The 12,367-nt window shown below is 39.8% G+C and overlaps 1 protein-coding gene and 1 long non-coding RNA gene across 2 annotated transcripts in view; one reads left to right on the top strand and one right to left on the bottom strand.

The window, feature by feature from the left end:
• Positions 1-397: 397 nt before the first annotated feature.
• On the bottom strand, positions 398-2,679 carry LOC134476996 (uncharacterized). The gene is made up of 2 exons (XR_010048859.1): positions 2,532-2,679; positions 398-987 (listed from the first exon to the last, which is right to left on the bottom strand). It is a non-coding gene; the product is annotated as an uncharacterized LOC134476996 (long non-coding RNA).
• Positions 2,680-11,198: 8,519 nt separating this feature from the next.
• The window catches only part of LOC106025520 (zonadhesin-like), a 29,969-nt gene continuing 28,800 nt past the window's right edge, over positions 11,199-12,367 (top strand). The window contains exon 1 of the mRNA XM_063233384.1: positions 11,199-11,264. Coding sequence (XP_063089454.1) covers positions 11,227-11,264 — 38 coding nt within the window. The 5' untranslated portion in view covers positions 11,199-11,226. The remainder of the gene's footprint in view (positions 11,265-12,367) is intronic.

Genomic DNA, 12,367 nt, shown 5'->3' with positions numbered 1-12,367 from the left:
TTTCCTACTGTGTAGGACTGGTTTTACTTTCTTTACTTTTCTTTTTTCTTTTTCTTTTCTCTTCTATTTTGCTTGCAGGCGGCTTCCCATACTTGCTCCAGACAGAGAAGTCCACCTTTTCCTTGTATACATTCTTTGAGTGGGCACTGTTCTCCCTAGGACCATGTGGAGTTCCCATTCTCTGAGAAGGAGGTGTATCTATGCTGTAAAGGCAGTATGCCCAGTGCATACACATCTTATTCTGGTTGGACCCTTGTGATTGACTCAGCATCTCAGATGTGGACCTCCTGGGGCTTTTCTCCCTCAAGGCCTTAGGACTCCAGGTTGAGAGAGAGATAAAGTGTCTGTAGGAAGGCAACATTTTCAAACAACAGAATCATCAGACAGAGAAAAGTAGTGCCAGAGGAATTCTACTTTAATGTTTTGGACAGGGTGATGGGAAAGGGTGTTTGGGTGTGGCGTCCAAGTTTCCAGCAAGACAATGAAGAAGCATGTCACTGAAGATGAGCAGACACTTTAAAGCCAGATCCTTGTCTGAGATGGAAACTGCAGCTGCTAATTAACAAGAGGTAGAGAAGGAGGAAAGTATGGCCATGGTTCTGCCTCCCCACAGAGTATAATACAGCTGCAGCCAGAGACATGATGAGCTGCTCCTGCTTCTGATGGGTACAGGATGTTAATGAAGGTACTTCTTGCTGTGTCACTGGGGCGTGCCTCTGGTGACAGGTTGCAATCTTACTTCTGCTTGGACTTCTGACATTGCTGAGGGGGTGGGCACTTCTGCTGGCACTTGGGTGGAGGCTGGCAAGGTTGCTTGGTCTGCTGAGTTGGGGGACAGCACTGCTGGGGTGGGGGACAGCACTGCTGAGGTGGGGGACAGCACTGCTGAGGTGGGGGACAGCACTGCTGAGGTGGTGGACAGCATTGCTGAGGTGGGGGACAGCACTGCTTCTGCTTCTGCTGAGACATTCTGGGTTAGACCTACAACTAGAAACAAAATGACAAGAAGTGAGCAATGTTCAAGGCACACAGAATTTCTGGGTGAACCTCTAATCGCATCCTTATGCTACTGTGATACTTACCTTGACCTGATAGCTTCCCAAATTTAAGCTCTCTCTGTTTCTCTGTCTCTCTCTGTTCCTTTCTGTCTCTGTCTCTCTCTTTCCATGTGTGTAAAATCTACCTGTGTTTGTCAACTATTTTAACTCTTTGAGATAAAGAAACAAAGTGGAGAAACAAGGAAGGAGGGAGAGAAAGGGTGGGATAAAGGGAGGGAAAAAGAGAGGAGAGAGAAAACAGAGGCCAAGAGAGGAGAGGAGAGGAGAAAAGAGAAATGGAGACAAAAATGAAAGAAAAATAAAAAGAGAAAAAGAAGCACAGAGAGGAAAAGTAAGAATATGGAAAAAGTGAGAAGACAGAACAAATAGCTACAAACTTAATGAAAACTGCAAATTCTGCTGTGTATGTAGCTCAGTGACACGACATCTGTCTGGCAAGCATGAAGTTGTGAGTTTGATTTCCAGTACCAAAACCAAACCAAATCAAACCAAACTAAAACAAAACAAAACAACTTGTAGCTTCCAGAACAGAGTTGCATGCAATTTGACTCCTGTTTAAAGCATTTACAGCCATGAGAATTTGAATAAATTACTAAACTTTTCCCTACCCTGATTTTATAAGATTGCTATAAGGACTGAATAAGCATGTAGAAATTTATGCATACTACCACGTATACACACACACGCGCGCACACACACACACACACACACACACACACACACATATGTGTGTGTATATATATATGTGTGTGTGGGATGCATATATGCACACAACAGAAGAGCTTGAATACAATGACTCCATGATTTCAACTTAGCAAATAAATTTACAAAAATTTAAAAGAAGCATCCCAACTATTCCATAAGAGAATGTATAAGAGAGGGGTGGGTGTATAGTAAATGACAGGAATCATCTGTGATTATCATAGAGGAAAGCAAGCCTCAGAGAAGGTAGGTTTACTGCCCAAACAATCAGCATGGGAGTGGAACAGTGGTCTCCTGGTCCAGAGTGGGTCTTCCCACTGCATTGCATCTTCTAATCCTGCTGCTGTGCTCCCAGACCTCCTCACTCCTCACGCCAGAAACCTGCTGCCCTTCCTCCCTACAGCATGCTTCTTCCTTGAAAGGCAGGCCCACCAGTGGCTCTGCCCACATCTGGTGACCCCTCTACTGAATCCTTCAGTATATAAAGTATACATCAGACAGGCCATGCCAGCAAAGTTCCCAAGACACTGTCTTTCTACTAGAAGGTCCTCTGCCATCTCAGTACTATCTCCCATTCCTCTCAGTCAGATAAGTTACAGAACCCAAGATCAATTCAAAGGAAGAGACAGATGCCCAAAGAAAGAGACATATGCCCAAAGGAAGAGACCTTCTTTCCTGACCAGCTACCCTTGAGTTCCCATCTTAGGCCCAGTCACAGACTGGGACCCATAAGTGATAAGGTTGCATAGGGTGCTACCTCACCAAACTCACCACAGCTGTCCGTGAGAGTGCGGAGAAGTCAAAGAGTCTGAGGGATTCTAACTAGCCCACCTTTTATACAGCTCACACTCCTGCTCAAGGCTGCAAGGTGACCAAGGATTGGATGGAGCATCCTAATTGGTTCCTACTCACAATAGGATGTACCTGTCCTTCTTCAAATTTCAGGTTTTACTCACCACCACCCCGCTCCGGCGTGGCCACCTCCCTGTTGGCATGGCTCAGCTAGGTAATGAGAATGCCTTCACCTAGCCCTTCCCTCACCTCCTCATCATTTTATGAGACCTGGCCTCCTTGGATTTCCAAACCCATTCATTGCTTTTGACTTAGGACCTTGGCATCTGGGATGGTCCCAAACATGCATGCAGGACAGTGAGGGTATCAGTTGTGAGAGCACTGTTCCAGAAAGTGCAGGTTGGCAGAGGGAAGCAGCTGGCCTAGAGGGCTGTGTAATTAGTGTTGCTTTAAGAGGAACAGGTGAGGAGATGAATGGGTCTCCTGGAATCCCATTAAACTCAGCAGAGTCATGACTTGGACTTAATCTTGGGCTTAGAGCTACACTTGGCCTATATTGGTGGGAAGATAAGAGGAAGGCTAGGTTTTGTGTGTGGGTTTTTTTTTTTCTGTTGTGATTGAGTAATAAATGAGAGCTGCCCTGCTTGCTATGAGGAAAAACATTAGGCCCCATTAAGAGAAATGGCATGACAGCTATAACCAGTCTCTGTCTTTGTTTTTGTCTGTTTTTCTCTGTCTGGCTCTTGCTCTATCACTCAGACTCCAGAGTTCTCAGGAAAATGATTATCATAAGATGGAGAGGGTGGGGTACCTAGTAAGGAGTGTACTAATTGCAGGAAAGTGAGCTCATGTAGGATTCATGTTGACCAGGATCTAGATTCTGATCTCCAAAGGCCCTTGGTGTGGTGCTTCTTCCTTGCTTCATTTGTAGATCTCAGGACAAAGACGAATGCCACAGGGCACAGACTTGCATGCGCCCTTGTCTGACAAAAGATGAGTGATGTCAGTTTATGGCTCTGCCCATTACCAGTTGGGTGACTTTGAGTGTCTAATGTTTTTGAGCTTTTGCTTCCTCATTTAATGAGTGTAATAACACCATTCTGCATGATGGTAGTAAAGAAAGAAATATACAAGTTACATAAAATATATACATGTGTGTGACACACAAGAACTCAAAATTTTGAGGTCAGGCTCTGAACACTAGGGCATGCCATACTCTTAGAAGTTTGATTAGGTATGAGCAAAACTCAAGGATGTAGAAGCCAAATTTTACAAGAGGCAGTTTTTGCCCTTTCCACTAGACAGGGCTAGATACTATACAGGGCCAAGGCAGATGAGGATCCTAACATAGCTTTCTTGAAAATAGCAAGAGCCCTACTATCCCTTCTTATCATTGTCCCTGGCACAGGCACAGCACATGGTAGGTGGTACAAATGCAGAGTATGTTGATGAATGAATCAATGTCCAGCACAACTACCTCATACTTCTAGGTACTCGCAGCACTCTCACCCAGAGATGGACATGGACATAACTTAGTAATGTAGCAAGGAACTTGGATTAGCAGTTGTCCAGTTGGTTAGCAAAGGTAGAAGCACCAGATCCCATATTAAGTACTGTGGCGCTGGAAACCTGTAGGAAACATTGCTCAGTTCTCAAGGAGTTTATGATCTTCTTAGGGTGGTAAGTCCAGCCTGGTGTGACAGAAGACTAAAATTCAGAGCCCAATTTATTGAAACAAGACCTGAGGAATGGTTTAGAATGAGGATGTCACAGAGCTCAGAGGACAGATTGTCGCTGTAGATTGGAGCTCAGATTAACAGCAAAGCATCAGAGAATTCAGGAAAATCTCCTAGACTATGGTCTTATAGGTAAAACATTGATTTCACATTTGAACCCTAGTACCTAGCAAAAGCTCTGGCTCAGAAATAGAGCTAAATTAATTTCTATTAAAAAGCATGAGGGCATTCAAGAAAGAGAATTTAGACTGAGAAAACATTGGGAGGCATTTTGTGTGTCTGGGGTTGGGAGGAAGAGACAAATTTTACAGTAGTGGGTGATTAGTAGCAATAACAGGTGGATAATAAAGTTTGAGATCAAATGTCCCCAGAAAGCCTTGAACTATAGGAGAGAGAGTTGGGAGATCTAAAATTGTAGGGTAGGAGCTTGGACCTTGGCTCTAAACAGTACAGAAGAGACTGTAATGGTGATTCCCAATGACAACATGGAGAATGTGGAGGGCTGAGGCAGATGCAAGTTTAATCTGGGCAACTTAATGAATTAATGAGATCCTGTCTCAGAATAGCAATGATTGCAATGTAGCTCAGCATGAAGACCTTGAGTTCCATGCCCAGTACAATAAATAAATAGATGAACAAACAAACAAACAAACAAATAAATAAATAAATAAATAAATGAGTGGGGAATGTGGAGTTTAGGACTGCGAGCAGGGAAAAGGATGGCAGGCTCTCTCTTTATACCTTTTGTATGTTGGAGCAGGGTACCTAATAAAAAACAGGTGGGATTGACAAGGAAAGGAAGAAGCCCCTGTTGGAGGCCAGGTTAGTGCTGAGCATAGAGAAAAGGCACAAGAATCCAAAGCAATGGAGCTGTGGGCAGAGAGATCCATCCCATTCTTGTAGCAGGTTTTGGTCACGATCAGAGAGTATTCTACCTTAAGTGGTTCCAGAGCTGAAACAATCCCAGGAATCAGATGAAATATCCTTATCTCTTAGACCAAGGTTGTGTCAAGACTTTGGGACATTCTCAACAAAGGATAGTGAATGGAAAAAAATGTTCTTAACTTCTACAGTGTCTATTTTGGCATAAAGCTGGTGAATTTTGTTGCTTTGGAAAATCTTCCATTTTTGATTGTTTAATTTTTGGAGGATTTATTTTTCTACAATTATTTTTAAATTATCTGTATTTTTTTGAAATCATAATCACTTGTGAAGAGCAAAATAAAAAACTGCTCCTCTGTGTGTTTTAAAACATTGAGCTTAGTGAAACTCAGAAGCCTGGGAACTGCTGATGTGTATCATCGAGTCTTATCACTAACATAAGTGGGAAAGGTGACTAGCTCAGAGGGAAGTGACTTACCTATAAGTGCATCTTATAGCATGTTAGAAAGAGGCCTTGAACTTTGGTACCTGACTGAGCAAACAAAAACAAATTTAAACCAACTGACCAACCAAATAAATAAACAAATTAGGATATCACTTCGTCACCTGGAAATTCTTGTTCCCCCCTGTCCTTCACCTACTGCAAAGTCAAGTCCTGTGAAGAAAGGAGGAGCAGGCCTGTTGTGCCTCACAACGATGTCTCTTAGACTTTGTAGGATGCCGTGCAGAGTTCTGGCCTGCACCTGTCTCTTGGGAAACATAAATTAACTTCTTCATAACACCTGTAGTTGCCTAACTCTTAGCAAACCTGTAGTTGTGGGAAGTAGGCAGTTCACCTCCAAGGCCCACTTCCAGCTTTTTGGATTCCTGCCTTTCCCCTACCTAGGCCCAGTAGCTTCATCATCAAGTTAGGAGAGTCAAGTGACACTTTGATACCCAGAGACTAAGACTGAATTATATCCTCTGTAGCCCCAAAATGTGATACAAAGTTTCTGAAAGGCTGAGGCTCTGCAGGGATCTGCCTGACCTGCTTCTGCTCTTCCTCATCAATCCTAATCACTTCTGGGAGTTCTAACCACCACTTGTACACAAATGATTTGAAATTCTTTATCTCTATGCCAGGACTCCTTGTGCTTCATCCCCATGGTATATCCACCACTGTATGCCAATACCTCCATCTACAGCATGGAAATCAATGTTCTATTCATGTATGCGTACACTTGCACTATAAATACAGGCATATAATTAATTGGTGCTAACTAAGAATAAACCTATTGTACAAAAATTCTATCTGAGTGCCTCAAAGACATATTGGCCTCAGTATATCAAGAACTAAATTATCATTGTTTCTCCTTGCTCTCAATGCACATTTCAGTGAAAAGAATCACTACTTAATATTCTCCCCACAGGCCTGGTTGCCAGGTATCACCTGTAACTATATCCATCCACCAAGTTTTAAAGATTTATCCTCTGTAAGGGTGCTGTATGTCTGCTCTGACCTGGCCATTATCAGCATGGTTTTTTCTTTACAGAGAGATCCCGTACCTACCTTTTTGCCAAACTCTCTCAATGTAAACTCTCTTCTATAGAACAGCCACTATGATAATAATGAAAGGATGTAGTAGAGTATTTCTTGCTCTTAGGAAATATACAATAAATTGTTTAGGAGCAAAAAGCTGTCTTAACTGCAATTTGTACTCAAAATGTTCAGGTAAAAGAAAACAAAACATATCTCTACATATAATAAGTATGTTATATAGACATATATCTATAGATATAAAAATATACATTGTCCAAATTTCTCCCCAGTTTAGAATGATATGACTAATTTTTTCCATGCAAGAGCAATAGGCATTTAGTGCAAACTGTTCTTCCAGTATTCATCAACCATTCTGTTCTTCATTTTTTAGTACAGTATTTAACAAATTACATGATAGTTTTTAGACTTTTTATGTTATTGTGGACTAACCAGGACTCTCAGACTGAATTATATCCCCAGTTCCTTTTTCTTTTTCTTTTGAGATAGGGTGTCATTTATTCATTAAATTTCCCAGGCTGAACTCAAATTTGCCATCGTCCTGCCTCAGAAACCAAGAGTACTTGGGATCACAGGGGTGCTTCACCATTTCTGGTCTTTTAAAAAATACATCATTAAGAGTTTTGTCTTGGAAAAATTGCCCATGCATTCTAAGCAATAGTTTAAAGATAGACTAGAGAAGATATTGTATTTATATTATAGTATATTAGAGACATTTTTGACTCACAACATTTTGAATTTATGTTGGATTTATCAACATGTAAAATGATGGTAAGTTGAGGTGGACCTGAGAGAGAAGGCTAGGAGGAAGGAAAGGAGAGAGAGACAGGCAGACAGAGAGAGAGAGAGAGAGAGAGAGAGAGAGAGAGAGAGAGAGAGAGAAACAGAGAGAGAAACAGAGAGAGAAACAGAGAGATGTCTATCACCATGTACTAAATTAAAATCTAAATGGGTCAAAGATCTGAATATTAAAACAGAAACACTAAATCTATTGGAAGACAAAATAGGTAGAAACCTTGGAGACATAGGAGTAGGTAAAGAATTCATGAACAGGACTCAAACTGCACGGGAAATACTTCCCAGAATCAATAACTGGGACCACTTCTTATTAAAAAGTTTCTGCATGTCAAAAGAAATCTCCAGCATAGTGAAAAGAAAACCCACAAACTGGGAAAAGATTTTAGTGAACTCTCTCTCAGACAAGGGCCTCTTGTCTAAAACATATAAAGAATTAAAGAAACTCAGACCTCCGAAATTCAAAGATCCAATCCAAAAATGGGCATCTGAGATGAATATGCAATTCTCAGATGAAGAAATGCAAATGGCAAATAAATACATGAAAAAATGCTCATCATCATTGGTCGTTAGAGAAATGCAAATTAAAACCACACTGAGATACCATCTCACTCCTGAAAGAATGGCCAGGATCAAGAAAACCGACAACAAATGCTGGAGAGGCTGTGGGGAAAAAGGAACTCTCCTGCACTGCTGGTGGGAGTGTAGACTGGTACAGCCTTTGTGGAGATCTGTCTGGAGATTTCTCAAAAAGTTGGGACTGGAAATCCCATTTATTCCAGCTATTCCACTTCTAGGCATATTCCCAGAAGAACTGAAAGCATCATACCACAGTGATATATGTGCACCTATGTTTAGAGCAGCACAATTTGTAATCGCCAGATCTTGGAAACAACCCAAGTGCCCATCAACTGAGGAATGGATAAAAAAGCTATGGTATTTCTATACAATGGAGTATTATTCAGCTATAAAGAAGGATCACATTGAGATATTTATCAATAAATGGGTGCAGCTTGAGACCATACTCATTAGTGAAATAAATCAATCTCGCATGTGTGAATACCGAATAGTTTCCCTAATGTAAATAATGATTCAAATATATAAAAATATGTGGTAATCATGATTCCCCAGTAGGTGGCCTTGAAGCCTTATAAAGTTTTCACTCATTAATTAGAAAGGCTTTATTCTGGGCTTCTTGATATGAAAATATTTGAAGCTAGAGTATATGAAGTTTTATCCAAATATTTCAAGGAAAAAGACACTATGGTAACTACTATTAAGTCAGGTTATAAGGTGGTGAAGTACTAGGTTGTTGAAACAGTCATGCTGTGACCTCTATTGTTATATTGTTATGTCCTGTTTTATCTCAATCTCCCCCTTATTGTTTCAAAAAAAATATTATTTAGTCATTTCTTATGTTTGTCTTAATTAAAGAAAAAATTCAAAAAAAAAGATGTTTCATATTTAGAAATATTGGTACATCCATTTTAAAGTCATCTAGTATATCTCTGTACTATTCTTGAAGCTTTCTGTAAGGCAGATATTATGTCAAACTAAACTATTTTAAATGTAAAGAGCTCATGTCATTTTCCTACATTGGAAGGCCTTTCATTTCCTCTACCTACAGGGTGCTTAAGTTCTGATAAGATGTGGCTCTACATACTTCTTTAACTTTTTCCCACGATCGCTGGCTCATGTTCAATGTCCCATTAATAAAGACTTCCTTATAGATTCTAGCAGAACCTGCTTTCTCATTTGAAGACTTTAGAAACATAGTCCTTTTGCTGAGAATTCCTGTCATCCCACATGTCCCAAACTGACTTCTGGAGAAGTCAGAGAAATAATTCAAACATAGAATGGTTGGATCTATACTAGTTTTCCTTCTAGATGGTTATATTTCTTTCCCTTTGGATGGTGGTTGGCTTCTTGTGCATGGAATAAAGATACAAAGCTTTCTGAAGGATAACTTACGATTCCAACTGGAACAGAAAGAGAAACAGAAAATTGGAGTAGTGTTTTTGAGGACCCCAATGTGGCTGCTGGTCTTTAGCTTCATGTCTTATCATTCCAGGGACAAGACAATTGTCATCAAGAGTTGTCATTTAGCACAGCTCCACTTCTGCTCCTCATATTGCTATTGTTTTCTTGCTGTTGTCATTTTGCTTTTGTTGTTGTTTTTTGTTTGTTTACTTCTTGATTTTTCTGTTTTTTTTTTCTCTTTAAAATAGTAAAAAGAAGAAGTATGCTAGCCTGTAATGAGCCTTCTCCAAAGAGGAGACAATGATCCTCCAACCTGTAATGCATCAGGTTAGCTTAAACTGGAGACTAAAAGCAAAATTGCATTTCCCATGAATGGATATGGAGCATGGGTAATAGAAAGACATGGGGCAATTGTCCTCTTCATCAATTATCCCACACTTCAGGGCTCTTCAATTGTTATTTGTCTTAAAATGTATCTATTAGCAATCATAAAAAATGTCTATGAGATATCCCTTTCACCACAAAGAAGTCATTTTGCTGATTTTCAGTGAGTGGAAAATAAGAACACTTCCAAGTTTGGAAATAGTTATAGCCAGAAGTAACACTAGACTGACAGCATCTATAGTCTCCAGGATGTTGTATAGAACATCTGCTACACATTCTCTGACCTGGAAGAGATAATTTGATCTGGGAACTATTTACTCAGAGAATCATGAGTCCCTTTGCCACAGTTAGATCTCATGAAGATTGAGGAGAAGATATTATAATAAGTAGTAATAAATTATTTTCTTCCTACTAGTGGAGGGCCCTTTCTTGTTTTTCTATATAATTCATAGACAGGGAAAAGTAAATAAATAAAACCACACACAAACTAATCAAAAGAGGCAAAACTAACCTCCATATTAATATTACAACTATGGAATAAAAAGAAAAGACAATAGATACATTCACTGTCAGTCACACTCATTAGACTTTCAGTGTGATTCAGGAGGGACAGAGCTATTTATCTACCAACAGATCAATTTCTTTATCTCTACATAGAGAAGTAAACAATACAAGTTTGAGAAATTTTGCTCCAAACACTAATGAAGCCTCTCTTGGCATTCTTCTAGTGACCTTAAGGAAACTTTTAATTACTTTTTGGCTACTCTTTTTGTTAGAAAGTGATATCTCCCTTAGACCAGGCCACAAAACTGTCCAATTGTGTTTAAGTTTCAAAAAAATTACAAGTGAAATTTAATGGGTTTCAAATTTAGTGGGAAATTTACTATATTTTACCTAAAGATATGTAAATATTTGTGAATACATGGTTACTTTTCTATGTGAATCGCATCCCACATTTTTAAATTGTAGGATTACTTCTTCATTCTTAGGAAATCTTAAAAAAATACATTAAATACGCAATTCAAAATATAGTTTCACTTTGCCTAGAACAGAACCAAACTTGACCTCCTAGAAGCAAGCAACAAAGCAGTTTGCCAAACTTGAGAGAGAGCAGCCCATTAGGTTCCTGGGACCAGGAACCTTAGGTGCTATTATTCCTTGGTGTTTGGTAACTTCTTTCTATTCTCAGTAGGGACGCTGGCTCTGACTAGAAGCAGACAATTACAACTTCCTCCCTGCCTGCTCCTCCTTTTCCATGCACACCCTTCATCTGGGAAAATGCTGATATGTGGGTGTTTGGAACCCAGACAAACAGGTATCTTGTTTGCTTCCAGGTAGAGAGATCAGACTTTGAGACTGTATGTCTGGAATTCTGAATCATAGCAAGCTTCCAAGAAGGTGAGATATCTATCTTGTGCTAAGACCAATCTTTCATTCTCTGTCTCTTTCTCTGTCTCTCTCTACTATGCAAGGGACTGTTTTGTATCCAATGTCCCTTGCTAGGCACTGAGGTAAGATCCACAAATAAAATGTAGTCCAGACATTTGTTAAGCATCTACCACATGTCTAAGGATCACCAAGGAAAATAGAAGCATTACAGAAGGATCTCTCTTTAAACTCCTGTGTTTACCGGTCCAACATGAATTTGAACAAAGAAGAAACTAAACTTTTAGGTAAATGTGGGGAAGGATTCATACAGAAGCAGTGGACTTATTCAGGTGTACCTCAAAAATATTGTGTTCCAGGAACTGAGCCATGGACTGGGAATTCAGAGAGAAGACCTAGGCTTTTCCATGTAAGTCAGAAATGTGGAAGCCTAGGTTTCCAATGACAATCAAATCATGGTACACTTTATGAGGGAAATATAGGACACTGTTAGTTCAAAAAGGAATGCAGTGGTATGAGGCACTTCATTAATGGTCTGGGACTTCATTAAGATCGGTAAATAGCTCTCTCTGCAAAGGAAATGACCTAGTTCAGGTAGCTGTTCAGCCCAAGAAAGAAGAAAGTGGAAGAAGACTTCAAAGCTAGATGGTGGTATTATTGGAATTTCCCAAACACACAGACCTGAGTGGCAAAAAGAAAATTGATATAGTGCCTATAAGGAGGTCAACCCTAAAACAGGGAATAAGTCACTATTCTTGGAAATGAAGTTAGGGCAACTCCAAAAGTAGGAGTTGTAGTCCTAGTGAGAGATCAGCCATCTCCATTTTAAACAGATCCTGATATTTTTAATTTCCAATAGATAATAAAACTTAACCCTTGAATTATAAAATTCAGGTGGCTCTTCTTCACAAATCCTTTTATACTGATAAGAAATGTGCCCACCTGAAGAGAGGCATTAGTAATTAAAATCTTGGCAGAGAGAGTCAAAAATATCCTCTTTAAGGCTGGTCAGGACAAAACTCATAAAATACCAATACATGTTCCTGAGGAGAAGTCATACAGGGTAATAGATGACCAGTGGCTGATGGATGTTTTCTGGAAAGTGAAACAGCAAT

The sequence above is a fragment of the Cavia porcellus genome, unplaced genomic scaffold (genome assembly GCF_034190915.1).
Source record: "Cavia porcellus strain 051 isolate PalLab524CR breed Dunkin Hartley unplaced genomic scaffold, mCavPor4.1 scaffold_1, whole genome shotgun sequence".
NCBI lineage: Eukaryota > Metazoa > Chordata > Mammalia > Rodentia > Caviidae > Cavia > Cavia porcellus.
Note: the sequence above shows the minus strand (reverse complement) of the source record. Positions and strands in the feature narration are given on the sequence as shown.